The sequence below is a fragment of the Symphalangus syndactylus genome, chromosome 6 (assembly GCF_028878055.3).
Source record: "Symphalangus syndactylus isolate Jambi chromosome 6, NHGRI_mSymSyn1-v2.1_pri, whole genome shotgun sequence".
NCBI lineage: Eukaryota > Metazoa > Chordata > Mammalia > Primates > Hylobatidae > Symphalangus > Symphalangus syndactylus.
In genome coordinates this window covers 24898935-24917263 of record NC_072428.2, presented here as the reverse complement: position 1 = coordinate 24917263, position 18329 = coordinate 24898935, and the positions used below count along the sequence as shown (strand labels likewise).

The following is an 18329-nucleotide window of genomic DNA, read 5'->3' as shown; positions in this document are numbered from 1 at the left end:
CTGTTTCGTTAAGTGTATATAGCTGTGGGAAGAGGTTGCCTGATTTCTGGGGCTCCTGGTAGGGTCTCTCTTCTGGAGCGTGGAAGACTGGGGCATCCTCGCGTAGAGAGTTTCAGTCTGTCTTTGCGAGGTCTCAGCGCCTCTCCAATAACACGGGACTCTTGTTCTCTATCAGCTGGTGCTGACGTTATTTCCCATATCATGCTCTCCAAACAATCTAGAGGAAAAGCAAACGAGAAACATTCAGAAGGAATGCCCCCAAATTTATTTTAATTCTTTGGTGTTCTGTTTTGCTTTGTTTTTATTCGTTCATTTTGTAAATATTCATTAAGCTCCTCCAGCGTGTTTAGTGAGTGCTTACCTGCGTGCCAGTTTTATCATAAGACTAGCAGAAATACCTTCTTAGAGGTTCAAACACCACCCGGTTCATTATAAACTTCTTTTTTTTAATGCTGTTGTATATTCATTAATTAAAGTATAAATATATATCGTGAAATACCTAACACGTTTTCCTTACTTGTCAGTACACTTATACGTGGAGTTCTTGGGGCATTTTAAATGAAAATCTATGCTTCCTCAGGTTTGCATTATAATGATTTACTCGACTAAATATTAAAGAATTTACAAAAGCAGTACTTAATTTTTTCTTCGATACATGGCAAACTGTGATGAATTGTCATTAATATTTCTATTCAGCTAATCTGAGAAGGCCCACTTCTGGTTCCATGGATGATGGCGGTTGAGCAGATGCCAAAAAAGGATTGGTACAGCATCCTGGGGGCAGACCCATCTGCAAATATATCAGACCTAAAACAAAAATATCAAAAACTCATATTAATGGTAAGTCTTTTCTTTCAGATTTCAAATCATGAGGGGAAAAAATCAATTTTTATATGAAACCACAGATTTAGGTTTCCGGAAAATAGGATACCACTGGCAGGAATCCAGGTATTAATTTGATTTAATTGAACGTTTCAGTAATATTGCAGAAAAACTTGATTTGAGGTGGGAAAGCATGGTTAGGAGCAGGAGATCTGAGTCAGGCTGCTTGAGTTAGAATCTTGAGTCCATCTCTATCTGTGAGAATTTGGACAAGTTACTTTTTCTTATATGTGTCAAAGGAGGATTAAATGAAATAATCCATGTAAAATATTTAGAAGTGTTGTTACATAATGAACAACAGTAGCCACTAGCCACATGTGGCTGTTAAGCACTTGAAATGTGGCTAGCCTGACTTGAGATGGACTGTAAGGGTAAAATATACAATGGATTTTAAAGACAATATTTAAAAAGAGTTAAAATAATTTAACAATTTTTATGTTGATTATATTGATTAAAGTTCACTGGTTTTATTTTTCCTCTACTGTGTCCATCTGCTGATAAACTTCTTAAAAGAATTCTTGATCTCTTATCTAATTTTCATATCTAGCATTTCTACTGGCTCTTTTTTTAAAGTTTCCATCTCTTTCTCATCTTTCCATACATATTGTCCACTGTTTCTACTATATCCTTTAATAAACTTATCACAGTTAAACTCCCTGTCTGATAATTCTTTGTAGTTAATAATCAAACAGTTTTTATGTGGATTATATATTGAAATGATAATATTTTGGATTACTGGCTATTTTGTGTTTTATATACATAATATGCATGCATGTATTTGCACATATCAAAGTTTGTTTCTCTTGCATTTTACTTTTTTAACATTGCATATGTAGCCAGCATTTATACTTACATTATATTTCTATGGGGTAATGCTGATTTAGACCATTTATACACTAATTATCAGTTGACTTTTTTTTTTTTTTTTTGAGATGGAGTTTCACTCTTGTTGCCCAGGCTGGGGTGCAATGGCGCGATCTCGGCACACTGCAACCTCCGCCTCCCAGGTTCAAAGGGTTCTCCTGTCTCAGCCTCCCAAGTAGCTGGGATTAAGGCACATGCCACTATGCCTGGCTAATTGTTATATTTTTAGTAGAGACAGTGTTTCATCATACTGGTCAGGCTGGTCTCGAACACCTCACCTCAAGTGATCCTCCTGCCTCGGCCTCCCAAAGTCCTGGTATTACAGGCATGAGCCACTGCACCTGGTCGACTTTTTTTTTTTAAATGAATTGTAGTATTTGTAAATATATCTTTCTGAACTTTTATATTCATTTTTTCAATCTGTGTTGTGATGCTTCTTAAGCCAATGTCTGTAATTCTATACTGAAGCCCAGTTAACTCAGTTTATAAAGAGTAAAGAACCATTATTTATATAGAATTTGTTGTCTCTTTAGTTTATACCAGTTACATCAATGTTGTTTTGCCAAAACTATTAATGTTCATTGTGAGAGACAGTAACTGTTTCATCATCAGGATTGTACTAATATTCTTACTTTAGATAGTATGTTGGACTAAATGACCTTAAGGTGCCTTTTGCCCCAGAATTTTTAAAGTTTCTGTCAGCAGAATCAAGTAGACTTTATTGAAAAATATCCTAATATTAAACCATCCTTGTACCTCACTCAGTTAATTGGGAAATGAGCCTGGAAAAGTAGACTGGATCATTCTGGTTCTTGTAGGCCATGCTAGCCTTTAATTGGCCACTGAGAAGCAGTCTGCACATAATATGTAGTATCTGTCAAACAGTAAAGTAGATAAATCATTTCACGTATGCGCTAACAATGTATCAGAGAGTTCTGGTTGCTCTACATCTTTGCTGATATTTGATGTTATTGGTCTCTTTCATTTTGGCTATTGGAGTTTTCGCAATTTTGCCACCATTGACGTTTTGGGCAGGATAATTCTTTGTTATTTCGGCTGTCCTGTGCTTTGTAAGATGTGTGGCAGGATCCTAGATGCCAGTAACAACCAAAAATGCCGCCTGCATGTCAAAATTGCCACATCCCATGAGAATCACTGGACTACTTTACAGTGTCTAGTCATACCCCATTGTGGGGTTGTTGCTTTTTTAAAATTTCTCTGATGACTAATAATGTTTGAGCCCTTTTTAATGTGATAATTGGCCATTTGTATAATTTTCTTTTATGAAGTGTTTTTTTAAATTAAATATATTCTTGATTCTGTATATATGTTGTATATATTTTCTCCTAGTCTGTGATTTACCAGGTCATTTTCTTAATGGTGTCTTTTGATGCAGTTTTTTGTTTTGACAAAATAGAATTTATCAAATGTGTGTTTTTATAGTAATACTTTCCATCTTCTCTAAGGTTATGAGAATATTTTTCGATGTTTTCTTCTAGAAAGTGGTCATTTGCTTTTACCTTTAGACTTATGATTTCTGTGTATAGCATGAGATGTGAGGTCATGTTTTTATTGTTCCTCAGTATAGATATTCAGTTGTTCCAGCATCATTTGTTGAAAACTTTTTTCTCCATTGGACTGTCTTGGCAATATGGGTCTATTACTGGCTCTATTCTGTTTTATATATTTGTTTATCCTTTTACTAATAACCTCCATCTTGATTACTGTAGATTTATAGTCAGTGTCAAAGTCATTGTAAAGTTAGTTCTCTAATATTATCCTTCTTTTCCAGTTTATTTTGGTTATTCTAGTTTGCTTATATTTCCACAGAAATTTTCGAATCAGCTTGTAAATGTCCACCGAAAAAATCTTGCTTGAGTTTTAAACTGGGATTGCAATAATAGATACCCACTTTGGTAGAATGGGCATCTTAATAATATTGAGTCTTTGAATCCATGAACATGTATCCTTCTCCTTACTTAAGCCATCTTTCATTTCTCTCGTCAGTGTTTTATAATTTTCAGTGTAGAGGTCTTACATATCTTTTCTTGAATTTATTTCTAGTTATTTGGTTTTTGGTTCCATTATAAATGGTATTTTAAAAAATATTTCATTTTTCAGTTGTTGATTGATAGTATATAAAAATATAGCTTATTTTTATATACTGGTCTTTTATCCTACAATCTAGGTAAATTTGCTTTTTAATTTTCATAGCTATTTTTGTCGATTTCTTAGAATTTTCTGCCAACACAATTATGTCATTTGCAAATAACGAGAGTTTTAATTCTGTCTTACCAATCTGTATGTCTTTTATTTCCTTTTCTTGCCTTAAGGCACTAGCTGGTTGCTTCTATTAAAATGTTCAGTTGAAGTGTTAGGAGCAGGTATCCTTGCCTTGTTCCTGATTTTAGGAGGAAAACCTTCAATATTTTACCAATAAGTATACTGTTAGCTGTATGTTTTTAAAGATGCCCTTTATCAGCTTGGGGAAATTCTTCCAATTAATACTTTGCTAAGAGTTTTTATGGTAAGTAGATATTTAAATTTTTTAGATCCTTTTTTTCGCATTTATTGAATTTTTGCATTTATTGATTTTTCTCGTTTAATTTGTTAATGTGGTGAATCACATAGATTTTTCTTAAGTTAAACCCACTTCTCATTCCTAGGATAAACAAACCACTTATCATGAAGCATTATTATATTTATACATTGAGGGATTCTAGTTGCTATTATTTTGTCATGGATTTTAATGTTTAATTTCATGCTGTATATTTGTCTGTAATTTTCTTTTCTCGTAATGTTTATGTCTAAATTTATTATCATAGTTATGCCAGCCCCATAAAATGAATTGTGATTTCTGGCTTTATAGTGAGGAAGAGAGGTGGAGGTCTAACCATTTTTTAAGTCTTAACCAGTCTTTCTCTTGTTCAGTTTTGCCCCTCAACTCCTCTCAAAGGTACTTACTGCCTTCCATTCCTCAATTTCTCCTGCCTCTGTGTGAATGAACTCACTTCTTTGTCTCTTTCACTTAAGACTTAGGTTTCGGTTTTTGTAGGTACACTGAACTTATCATTTATTGATGAATTTTCTGCCTCTTCAAATTTTGGTGTCTTTTGCCTGTCTTTTCTCTTCTCTCCTGTTCTTTTGCCTGTTTTTTTCTCTTCTCTCCTGTTTGTTTTTACACACTTATGCCTTTTTTTAAAAAAATTATTATTCCTTTGCTGTTACTATTAAGGAATTTTCAGAGGGATGAAAGTGTGAGCCAGTTGCTCTGGCTCATACTTGTAATCCTAGCTACTCGTGAGGCTGAAGCAGGAGGATTGCTTGAGCCCAGGAGTTCAAGGCTGCAGTGAGATATGATTGTGTCACTGCACTCCAGCCTGGGTGGCAGAGCAAGACCCTATCTCTAATTCATTTGCCATTTAGTGGAAGCCTTGAACTATTTTCTTTTCCCTTTAGAGGCCAGATACCCTTCTGTAGCCATATGCCTTTGCATTTGCACTCTGCCCATCCACTGCCTCACCTGATTCTCACTCATTGTTTCAAAATGATCTTAGTTGTAATCGTGCCTCCCCAGCTCCCTGCCATGTCTGTAGTACATTTCATGGTATTTCTCTAGGACAGGGGAGGTATAGCTGTTAGATAAGGAGAATGAGGGTAGGTGGACTGTAATAAAAGGTTGAAATTTTTTCCCCTGCTTTTCTTTTAGAAGATGAGATAGACTTGAACATGTTTACATTGTATGGGAAGTAGCCACGGAAAAGCTTGAGATTGAAGTTATAGGAGAGTTTGAATAATTAACAAAAGCAGAGAGAGATAGGATCTCAATCATAGGTAGAAGCATTAGCTTTAGGGTAAGAGACAGGAGGGACCTGTCTTCATTGTTACAGGAAGGAAGGAAGGAAGAAAAGATGGTCGCGATAGCCGGTTTGTTTGTAGGTTTGGTAGCAGAAAGTTGATGAGCTCTCATTTGGTACTTTCTTTTTATTCTCTGTGAAGTAGAAGACAAAGTTATCTGTTGAGAAGGGTGAGAGATGAAGTGAAGCAGCAAATTACAGGAGAGAGAATTTCAACCAGCATTATTCTGGGAAGGCTCTTTGTAGCTAGCTATGTATACTATGGGAGCAAGAAGTCTCTGCTAACAACCTGGCAGCAGGCAACAAGAGACAATACATCTGATATGGTTTGGCTGTGTCCCCACCCAAATCTCATCTTGAATTGTAGCTCCCATAGTTCCTATGTGTTGTGGGAGGGACCCGGTGGGAGATAATTAAATCATGGGGTGGCGGGGGGGTTCCCCCATATTGTTCTCCTCATGGTAGTGAATAAGTCTCACAAGATTTGATGATTTTATAAGGGGTTTCCCCTTTCGCTTGGCTCTCATTCTCTCTTGCCTGCTGCCATGTAAGACATGCTTTTCGCCTTCTGCCATGATTGCAAGGCCTCTTCAGCCATGTGGAACTTCGAACCATTAAACCTGTTTTTCTTTATAAATTGCTCAGTCCCAGGTATATCTTTATCTGCAGTGCGAAAATGGATTAATACACCATCTCATAGCATTTTGCCCTTCTTTTGTCTTGGTTGATGTATCAGTGGTCCTTATATTACAGTTTAGCGCAATAATCTATAATCATAATTATGGCCATGAGTTATGTTCAGTTAATTCTGTTTAAGAAGGCTAGGAAGTATAGAGTAGTAAGTGTATAATTAGTAGCACGTGTATTGTACTTAGCAGTTTACAAATGCTTTCACATCTGGTTTTATCTTCTGTAAGATAGGCTTTGTTACCCCTATATTTGTACTTGAGAAAATGAAGGCTTAGTTACAGTTAAGTGGTTTGTCAGAAACACAGAATTAGTAAGGGTTATGATCTAGGCTTGATCATGTATCCTCTGACTCTAGATTCTCTCCCATTATATCACACTTCTCATAATTGCCATCTAAAAGGGTTTACTGTTGTTTAAAGGCATAATTTTTATTTTTTCTGGATTTCCATAGAACACCTCATTTATGCACAGTTAATTAAGTACTATGGAAGGTCAGACATAATTACTACTTTCTTGTAATTTTGAAAGGATCTAGATTTTTTTATGGCTTATGAAGTGAAATTTAGTTTTCTTACTCTTTGCATAAGTTTAGACTTTCCAATAGATTTAAGGAGAAAATTATAAGGGAAAAGCATATTATTTATAATGTTTATCCGATTTTTAAAAACAAAAACAGGCTTTTGAAGTTCGTATTCTTGTTTGCCAATTAGAAGTATCACATTTTGTTAGTCTATGTTTTTCAACAATGTCACAAAACAGTTGGAGAATAAAATTACATTTGACTAACAGCATTTTGTATCTAATTTTGTAAAAAGGCACATGTATTACGTGTACTTTTCTAAGTTCAGAAGACTTTGAATTTAACATCTACACAATTATTTGTTTAGATAAAATATTGCTAAATCGTAGGCTGCTGAGTTTACAATACATATTGATTTAGTAAATACTGTTTCTTTATTTCAATTTTTGTAATGTAATGCTTAGGGTCCTGATTCTGAAAAAATTCTTACAATTGAGATATTTTAGAATGCTTTAGAGATACATATATACGTAAAGTGCAGAATTAGCTTTAAAGACATTATTTACATACCATACATATTACATATTATAGACATACATATTGGCCTGCTGTGTAATAATTTACTATATAAAAAATAAGAGTAATTGAACCAACATTTTTCGGCACTGTTTTATTAATAGGGACTTTACTTATTAGTAAATCAATTGTGAATTGATTTTTAAAATTTTTTTTAGTTTTCTGTTAAAAACAATTTGAATAGTAATCCATTGCTTTGAAATGGTCTAGGGTCTAGAGTGAGTAGTTATGTTATTCCCATATTTTTTGCAGTTATGCATGTGAAAATTGTTATTTACTTAAGAGACAGCTTCATCTCAAAAGCTTTCTCAAATTGAGAACTGGGGGTCTTTTCCCATTGATGCTGATAATATTACAGGATACTTTTCAGTTGGAAAAGAGTTATTGTGTTGGAAAATTATATGCTTCTGTTATAATATGTTCTATAATCTTAAAGAAAATCCATGTAATTTGAGTCAGGAGTGTGCAGGAGGGTCTTGCTGTTAATGTTGGAAAGGTGTAAAATACCACTTAATACTTATGTGGGCATTCAGAGGGTCTCATTTGATTAGAAATGGTTATATATAGATTAGCTTTAAGCTAGTTATGTAATCCACTTTAATGTCTTGAAAAAGAAAGTAGAAAGGGTACCTGTACTATAGTCGGAAGAAAATTACCACGTTGGAAAAGAAGGGAGTGAAGAACAATTTTTTAAATAGGTCTTTTGAGTACATTACAAAGCAAAAGTGATCTTGATTACAGGAAAGGTACTTAGGCATTAAGAGAAATTTTGTGAAAAAATCTAGGAGTGTTGTAAGTAAAAATCTGGAAGATATAACTTGTCTTCTTGTCCACATTATAATTTCTGTTACCATAGTTAACTGTTTAGCTGTCGTCTAGGTATTATTAATATATAGAATGCATGATATGTAACAATAAATAGTTATGTCATAGAGAGACTATTATAAACAATTCTTTTTCGTGATAAAAGTGGCAGGAATAGCATTTTAAATGAATAACTTTAGCTAACATGTAGCACTGCGTATCAGATACTCTTGTAATCGCTTCATGTGAATTATTTAACTCTGCAAAGTGCAATATCATTATTATTCCTAATATATAGATGGGTAAACCAAGGCTCAGAGATTAAATAACATACTGACTAGCAGCAAGAAATTATGACACACTTTACATATACTTTGAAAACTGTATTAAAAAAAACCAGGCAGTCAGTTACCTTTCCAGTGGTTTTTTTTTAATATTCCTATCACATAAATGCAGCAATAATAGATTATATCTTTAGAGAAAAGGTAGTATTTATGTTAAAGGTACAGACTAGTGAAAGTTAAGCATGAGCTCTAGAGGGAGGGAAGGAAATTACATTAGAAACTTGGTGAAAAGTGTGAAAGGTGGCAGTGTGGTATTGTGGAAACCTGAGTTCTTACCATGCCTGATTATTAGTTAATGACATTTACTTCCCCAACTCCTGAGGAATGTAAAAATATCTTAAGAAGTTCATTTTCTTTTATCTTCGCCATTTCCAGTAAAATTGTGCTGGGACAACTAAGGTGTGTCTTAACATACATAAACTCCATGGATTTGAGTTTCTTCATCTGTAAAAATGAGATGCTTATACTATGTTACTCTCTAAAGCCAGCTCTGGTATTTGTTCATTTGTTTTTGTTTTTGTTTTTTTCTCTTATTATATTTTCATTTGTCCTCTAGCTCAGGGGTCCCCAATCCCCGCGCTGCGAACCAGTACTGGTCTGTGGCCAGTTAGGAACCAGGCCATGCAGCAGGTGGTGCGGAGCCAGTGTGCAAGTGTTACCACCTGAGCTCTGCGTCCTGTCATATCCGCTGTGGCATTGTGTTCTCATAGGAGCACAAACCCCATTGTGAACTGTGCATGTGAGGGATGTGGGTCGCACATTCCTTATGAGAATCTAATTAATGCCTGATGATCTGAGGTGGAACGGTTTCATTCTGAAACCATACTCCCTACACCCCCATCCATGGAAAAATTGTTTTCCACAAAACTGGTCCCTGGTGCCAAGAAGGTTGGGGACCGCTGCTCTCGCTGACCCACCAAGTCTGAGAATTTTTTTCTTAATTTAACATACTGTAAGTAACTTTTGGCAACCCAAGATTGGTTTGTTGACTCATAATGGATGCAATTTAAACAGAACAATTAACTGAGACTGCAGTGGTAATCTGTCTCTCATTTGCCATGTTTTTAAGATGAAAAATATCCCCTTTATGGTTTGTTTAAAATGTCATCATTGATAATGCTTTTAAGTTAGAAAATCTGAGTATAAATGCTCCACAGTTTCCTTTTACAGACAGTGAAAGAAAGAAATCTTTTTTTTTTTTTTCTTTTGAGACAGAGTCTCACCCCGTCGTCCAGGCTGGAGTGCAGTGGTGTGATCTAGTCTCACTGCAACCTCCGCTTCCTGGGTTCAAGCGATTCTTCTCCCTCAGCCTCCCAAGTAGCTGGGATTACGGGCACCCGCTACCACACTCAGCTAATTTTTCTCTTTTTGTATTTTTAGTAGAGACAGAGTTTCACCATGTTAGCCAAGCTGGTCTTGACCTCCTGACCTCAGGTGGTCCACCCACCTCAGCCTCCCAACATGCTGGGATTATGGGCATGAGCCACTGTGCCTGGCTGAAAGAAATCTTAAAATAACTTTCTAAGTATCATCTGACTTACCTAGCTAATAGGAAATCTATGAAGAGATGATTTAGGGCATTATTATATTTATCACATAGGCTAGCTTAAAAGAATTATAGCGTTTCAGAAACTGAAAGAATCTAGCTAAAAGAATCATAGAATGTCAAAAACTAAAGAAAGACAGATTGAGGATATGGAAGATGAGCACAGAAAAGTAGAACAAAGACACATAATAAATATTCAAAATCGAGTAACATGCAACGAACTTACAGACCAAAAATCATTTTCAGCCAGTATTATTAAGCAAACATTAACATGGGAAAAGTGAAAGTTTTGTTTTAAAATATATTCATATTTAGAATTTCCTTATGATTTGGTGTATGTTATTTACAGTTACGCCAAAATACAAAGACGGGAAAACATTTTTGTCTAGTCTTTTCTGAAGGGATTAATATCCCACTTTTGTTAAATTTGTGGAGTTCTAGAAACTAAAGTGGTAGTTGTTTTTCTTTTATTTTTATAAAATAACTCGAACTTTATTAGTAGGATGTATTTCTTTTAGGCATTTAAAAAATAAACTTTATTGAGGTATAATTTATATACAATAAAGTGTACCTATTTTAGTACATCTCAGTGAGTCTTGACTACATGTATGTGTATAATCAACACCATATCAAGATATAGAACATTTTCATTGCAGAAAGTTCCTTTATGCTTCTCATTCTTCCCTGGATCTGCTTTCTGTTGCTATAGATTTCTTGAGGCATTATTTTAGGCTCTAAAAACATCTTGATGTTTTATTTGGCCTTTAATGAACCGAATCAGTAAAGATTTTTAAAGAGAGATTAATTTATCCCTTCACCCACTCCCAAAGAGTAAATCTTATTATAGCACATTACATAGTATACTTTCAACCAAAATGTTTTGTAAGAAGTCTGATTAGTGCATTTGGGTATGTTTTATAAGAAATCTGATTAGTGCATTCTGATGTTGTATGGGTTTTATATGATTAAAAGTAGTAACTATTACTTGTAAGGTATACATGAAACCGTACCTCTTGAGACATGAAACATCGTTAAAATTTGACTTCAAGTAAATCATAAATTTTTAGCTCACGAATCCCCTTTTACTGGTTAAGGTTATTTGTGTTTTGACTGATTTTTCCCTTATTTTCAAATTCACATATTCTTAATAATTATAATAATTTGTATTACATATGTGTGCCTGAATTAGTTTCTGTGTCACAAATACAATTAATGTTGTTGTGTCCATGTTATCTACAATTAAAGATCAAATAGATTCTTAAACTCAGTAATGGAATGTAAAGTCTCATTCTGTCAAGATTTTGAAATTGACTGTAAATTGAGCATTGTTATTGGTGCGGTATTTGGGATAAGTGTCTGGAAAAGACATATCTTTTTCCCTGAAGCAACTTAAACTAGCCATTCATTACTTTTTGGTTATCTCAAATTTTTTTGTTTGTTTGTTTTTTTGAGACGGAGTCATGCTCTGTCGCCCGGGCTGGAGTGCAGTGATGTTATCTCAGCTCATTGCAACCTCCACCTCCCCAGTTCAAGCAATTCTCCTGCTTCAGCTAACCCCAATAGCTGAGATTACAGGCACATGCCACCATGCCTGGCTAAGTTTTGTATTTTTTAGTAGAGATGGGGTTTCACCATGTTCGCCAGGCTGGTCTCGAACTCCTGACCTCGGATGATCCACCTGCCTCTGCCTCCCAAAGTGCTAGGATTACAGGCGTGAGCTACTACACCTGGCTCTCAAAACATTTAAAAATACAAAATATAATTCTTACAATCCCTAAGGTAATCCAGAATATTTTTTTGAGAATTATGCTTTTCAAATTAGTTAAATGTATATATTCGAATCTGTTTATGAGGATTGAAACAATGTGAGGATGTCTTTAGTAATTCATTCATCCATTCACTCAGCATTTGTTAGGGTTAGTATGTACTGTTTTTCTAGGAACTGTTTCCAGGTGCTGTGGATATGGCAGTACTGGTATCTGATGTAATAAATGTTATGTACAGTATATAAATTCTAGAATGTGGTTTTATAGGGAGGCTGTATATATAGCACAGTAATTAAAAGTCATGGCTTTGGGCCTCACTTGTACCATTTATGATATGTGTGACCTAGGAAGAATGACTAACCTCTCTTAGACTCAGTTTCCTTATCTGCAAAAATCAACACACTAATATCTACCTCAAGGGTTTCATAAAGACTAAATGAAAGAATGAATATAAAGCATTTAGCCAGTGTCTTGCATGTGATGCCTTATTATAATTTATCATCATCAGTAGAAATTATGTACAAGATGCATTTAAAGAATCGTGCAGGGCCATATAAAAATACAGAATAATGACATTATACTAATTTAACTATTATTGTCCATCAAAACATTTAAAAATGGGAAAATTATATTTTGGATATATGGTTTTATCTGTTTATTATTGTATATGTTATGCAATTATATGTACATATTGTTGTATATAGTTGTTTTGAGATGGGAAAAAGCCAAAGTGTTTTCCCTACTCACACACCACTCAATACAGTACTTCTGACTGTAGGATTGTGCATGGTTTTCTCCCCACATGCCAAGCAGTTCTCCAGTGGACACCAGTTGGGTGTCCTATAATTCAGTTCTGACACTGTTTACCTGGAGTCAGTGTCAAATCCATAAGGGTTAAGGATTCATTTCCATAAGACTCCCATAAGACGTTAGGTGTGAGATGCAAGCCCCGGGTTGTGATATGTGCCTCTGACTGACTGGCTGTAAATCTGGGTTCCCATGTTTCCTTCTTTAGGCTCAATTGATTTGCTGAAGCAGCTTACAGAACTCAGGGAAAATTTACTTGTGTTTACCTACTCATTACAAAGGATATTTTGAAGAACATAAATGAAGAGATCCATAGGGTGAGGTGTGCAGGGGTCCCCAGTGCAGAAGCTGTGGATTTGGAATGCACTGCCCTTCTGGCACAGTGTTTTCTTTGTTAACCCACCTGGAGGTCACTGAACTCCATCCGTTTTAATGAAGGCTTTATTAGGTAGGCACACTTGATTAAATCAGTGGCTGCAGGTGATCTGCTCAAACTATCAACCCCTCTCCACTTCCTGGAGGTTGAGGGCTGGGGCTGAAAGTCCCAACCCTCCAATCATGCTTTAGCCTTTCTGGTCACCAGCCACCATCCTGAAGCTGTCTAGGGGCCCCTAGCCACTAGTCATTCCATTAGCATACAAAAGATACTCTTCACTCCAGAGACTCCAAGGGTTTTAGGAGCTGTCTGCCAGGAACCAGGGGCAGAGACCAAATATATGTATTTCTGATATTACAATATTATAGGTTATATTCATGAAACTTCAGATACTATACTTCATGGACAATTTAAAGATTTTCAAGAGTAGTTTTGATTACATGTAATTTTCACATTGTCTTTGGATCTGGACACCTATGAAAACTGTTCTTCCTTTGTAAGTGTTCTGTTGCATGTTGGGAAATTAGTGCTATTACCAGTTACAGGAATTGGAAAGCAAGGTTGCACAGGAAGTTTTGCTTGTAGTTTATGGAAAAGAAATGCCCCCCGGGTTGCTATATTGTGAGGAAAAAAGGCAAGGGCCAGCATATGCCATAAGTGTGGGAACCACACCTGATGCAGCCTTTCCTCCTAATGTAACAGAATGGATCTCTGCACAGCTAGGTGTGGGACTCAGTTTCAGCTTTTTTGTTTTCTGTTCTAATAATCTGTCCTTTCTTCAGTCAGTCCCTCTGATGTATGTAATTATCTTAAGCCAAATAGGGCTATCAAAACAAAAGTTCATTTCCAGAATAATTTCCAGAATAGGCAAAATACTCTCAGGGCAAAAACACCTTCAGCTTTTTGTCTTTGACTGTTTTTCCTTCAGTTTTGGCCTTACTATCTTGTCAACTCTTTGATGCTTTTACAATGTTTTATAATGTATTTCATCTTCATTTTGTAGTTCTCAATGAAAAGAATAGACTAGCGCTACCGCCATTGTAAATAAGAAGCCCTCTTCTCATTTCTTCCTATTCAGTGGAGGAAGTCTACCTCCCATTAAGGCACAACTCAAAGAACTTCTTGAATTAATCGTTGTAGTTACTCAGAAAGTCTCCCTACTTCTTAGGTGTTCCATTGATACATCATAACTCTGTTATTCCACTGTCCATATCCTATCTTTACTCTAACTGCTTATGCCTGTGGCTGCCTCTCAGCTAGAAGTGAAGTTCTTGGAGGCAGGGATCCTGTCTTACTTATTTTTGTATCCTTGGTAGCACCAACTTCGTGGACTCAATATAATAGATTCTCAGTACATTCTTTGGTTGAATTGTGCTGGATTTTGCTGAAGTAGAATAAAAAGGTTAAGAAGGAAGTTGGCTCTGTTCATTTGGCCTCTCTATATGAGTTGCAGTACAGTTCTCCCTTTTCTGTTATTCCTTACAAGTTCATTGATGATGTTACATAGCCCTTGACCCATGTGAACTGATGACAGAATAGAGCCACAGCATGTGAAGTGATTTGACCTGTAGCAATCTTTCAACTAGTGTTTTGTCTACACCTATCCTCAGAGGCTATCCAGCTGTTAGATTTCATTTTTAATAATTCAGCCAAGAGTGTGGAACATTTTTCTCTTGAGATTTTCAATAGCTAGTCTGAAGATATGTTTTTGAGAGCTTCAAATAGTGTTCCAGAAGAGAATGTTAGAATCGGGAAGGATAAGCGTATATTTGATAGTTAAAGGAAAGTATCTGAAAAAGAAAATAGAGAATATAAGCATATAATTTTACTAAATTTAATTAATTTAGTAAAGCATATAAGTTTACTAAAGAATACTGTTTTTAGGAATAATAGTGGTGAAGCTTACAAGGGAAAAAAAGAGTTTTTAAAAAGCCTCTGTTACCCAGTTTAATGCATCTTTTAGTTTAGATATGATTGCTTCACAATCACAGTGACTTTTGCACACTATCTTGTAATTTTTAAAAAGTTTTAAACATTTATCACAAATTATTCTAGATTCTTCATATCGGGTTTTTAGAAAGTAAATATTAAAAGGAACTTCAGGTGGTGAAGCATTCAACTGGAGCAATTTATTATTACATAATAAAAAAGGGCCAAAAAACTGGTTATTCCAACCATGTTTTGTTTGAGCCATGAACTTCCCAGATACTTGAGTAGATTTTAGAATTTACCCTTACAGAGTGACCTTTTTGCTTTTACAACTCCCTTAACTTTGGTGACTATCTAGATGTCCCTGACTTTTCAAGGAATGCCATCTGATGCATGTACTACTGTAATGTGCCACAAAAGCATTTGAAGTAAATTATATATTAGATGATATCTATTGGTTTGTTTTGTGTTAAACTGTATGAAGATCTTAGAAATGTAAAAATTTAATTACTTACTGTCCCACCATATGATTGACTCCAATCCCCCTGGGAGTTAAGTAAGCTAAATCTTGTAAATTAAATTATCATTAAAAGTCTTGTTTCTTTTCTAAGTTAAGTAAACTAACACAAAGATCACAAAAAATATAAGGTTTCTTGAGTGTTCTTTTTTTCCTCCCTCTTTTGACAAGATTGTGAAAAGGTGATAGTAATAATGTAATATTAATAAGGCCCACTCCTAGAGAGGAAGCAGAACAAGATGGCCGAATAGAAGCCTCCGGTGGTCATCCCCTCTGCAGGAACATGAAATTGAACAACTATATTAAGGAAAGAGGCATGGAGTAGGATAGGAAAAACAGTCTTTAATCACCTACACCATCCCTCCCCCATCCCCCTGAAGGGGCCACATGGCATGGAAAGAGAATCTGTGTGCTTGGGGAAGGGAGAGCACCATGCTTGTAGGATGTTGCATCCACAGTGCTGCTGTGTCACAGTGGAAAGCAACACTTGGTAGAACTCAGCCAGCACCCACAAAGAGCATTTAGATCAGCTCTAGACAGAGGCAAGTTGTCTATCCCAGAGGTCTGAACCTGAGTTCCAATTCCAGCAAACCCTGCCACCATGAGCTAAAGTTCTCTGGGGTCGTAAGTAAACTTGAAAGGCAGTCTAGGCCACAAGGATTGTAATTCCTGGACACGTGTTATGCTGGGCTCAGAGCCAGTTGACGTGGGGTCCACATAAGCTGATGAGATACCAGCTAGGGTGGCCCAGGGAGTACTTGCATCAACCTTCCCCCAACCCTAGGCAATGCAGCTTACAACTCTGGGAGAGACTCCTTCCTTCTGCTTGAGGTGAAGATAGTAGAGAGTAAAGACAACTGTGTCTTGCAACTTGGATGCCAGCTCAGCCACAGTAGAATAGGGTATCAGGCAGAATCCTGAGGCTCCCCATTCTAGGCTGTAGCTCCTAGACTACATTTCTAGACACACCATGGGCCAGAGGGGAACCTTCTGCCTTGAAGGGAAGGATCCAGTTCTAGCAGGATTCATCACCTGTTGACTAAAGAGATGTTGGGCCTTGAACATCACTGGTACCCAGGCAGTACTTGCTGTGGGCCTTGGGTAAGACGCAGGGCTGTGCTGGCTTCAGATGTGACCCACCGCATTTTCAGCTATGGTGGCCATGGAGAGAGACTCCTGCGGAGGAAAGGAGAGAGAAGAGTAAAGGGACTTTGTTTTGTACCTTGGATACCAGCTTATCTATAGTGGGGTAGAGCACCAAGTGGATTCCTGGCATCCCCAGCTCCAGGCTGTGGCTCCTGAACAACATCTCTGGACCTTCCCTGGCCCAGGAGAGGCTCACTGCCCTGAAGGGAGAGACCCCGGGCTGGCAGCATTCACCCCAAGCTGACTGAAGAGTCTGTAGGCCTTGAGTGAACATCAGTGGTAGCCAGGCAGTACTTGCTGCAGGCCTGGGATGGTGATGACCATAGAGGAGAGACTCCTTCTGCATGAGAAAAAGAGAGGAAAAAGTGGGAAAGACATTGTCTTGTGGCTTGGGTGCCAGCTCAGCTACAGTAGTAGAGCAACAGATAGACTCCTACGATTCCAACTCCGGGCCCTGGTCCCAGATAGCATCTCTGGGTTTGCCCAGGGCCAAGGGGATCTTACTGTCCTGAAGGGAAGGACAGAAACCTGGCTGAATTCAACACCTGCTAATTCTAGAGCGCTATGACCTTGAGTGAACATAGGTAGGTAGCCAGGTAGTGGTCACTGTGGGCTTTGGGCAAGACCCAGTGCGGTGGTGGCTTCAAGTCTGAACCACCACAGTCCCAGTGGTGATGGCCACAGAGGTGCTTGTGTTACCCCTTCCCCAGCCCCAGGCAGCTTAGCACAGAGAGAGAGAGACTGTATTTGTTTGAGGGAAAATAAGGGAAGAGTACAAGAGCCTGGCTAGTAATCCAGGGAATTCTCCCAGATCTTACCCAAGATCACCAAGGCAGTAACTCTACAAGTCTGTAAGAGCCACAGCATTACTGGGCTTGGCATGCCTTCTAATGAAGATATACGAGCAGTGACCAAAGACTTAGATTACAACACACAAGTCTCTCTGAATACTTGGAATGCCTTCCCAAGAAGGACAGGCATAAACAAGCACAGACTACAAAGACTGCAATAAATACCTAATTCTTCAATGCCCAGGCACCAATGAACATCCACAAGCATCAGGACCATCCAGGAAAACACGACCTCACCAAACAAACTAAATAAGGCAACAGTGGCCAATGCCAGAGAGATAGAGATATGTGACCTTACAAATAGAGAATTCAAAATAGGTGTTTTGAGTGAAATTTAAGATAACACAGAGAAGCATTTCAAAATCCTGTCAAATAAATTTAACAGAAAGATGGAAGTAATTAAAATGAATCAAGCAGATATTTTGGAGCTGACAAATGGAATTCATATCCTGAAGAATTCATCAGCATATCTTAACAGCAGAATTGATCAAGCAGAATAAAGAATTAGTGAGCTTGAAGACAGGCTCCTTGAAAATACAGTCACAAGGGACAAAAGAAAAAAGAATAAAAAAAGAAGAAAGCATACCTAGAAGACCTAGAAAATAGCCTCAGTAGGGCAAATCTAAGAGTTATTAAACTTAAAGTGGAGGTAGAGAGAAAGAGGGGTAGAAAGTTTATTCAGATGGTTAATAACAGAGAACTTCTCAAACCTAGAGAAAGATAATCAATATGCAAGTAGAAAAAGGTTATAGAACACTAAGCAGATTTAACCCAAATAAGACTACCTCGAGATATTTAATAATCAGATTCCCAAAGGTCAAGGACAAAGAGAGGATCCTAAAAGCAGCAAGAGA

The 18329-nt window shown here is 36.9% G+C and overlaps 2 protein-coding genes across 6 annotated transcripts in view; one reads left to right on the top strand and one right to left on the bottom strand.

Moving 5' to 3' along the window:
* DNAJC24 (DnaJ heat shock protein family (Hsp40) member C24) overlaps window positions 1-18329 on the top strand; it is a 90916-nt gene that overhangs the window by 240 nt on the left and 72347 nt on the right. For all 5 annotated transcript variants that reach the window (XM_055282046.2, XM_055282050.2, XM_055282047.2 and 2 more), the window contains exon 2: window positions 697-840. In XM_055282046.2, the coding sequence (XP_055138021.1) occupies window positions 730-840 (111 nt within the window). In that variant the 5' untranslated portion in view covers window positions 697-729. The remainder of the gene's footprint in view (window positions 1-696; window positions 841-18329) is intronic.
* IMMP1L (inner mitochondrial membrane peptidase subunit 1) overlaps window positions 16101-18329 on the bottom strand; it is a 130605-nt gene continuing 128376 nt past the window's right edge. The window contains exon 12 of the transcript XR_010121494.1: window positions 16101-16654. The gene's annotated coding sequence lies outside the window, so the exon portion shown is untranslated. The remainder of the gene's footprint in view (window positions 16655-18329) is intronic.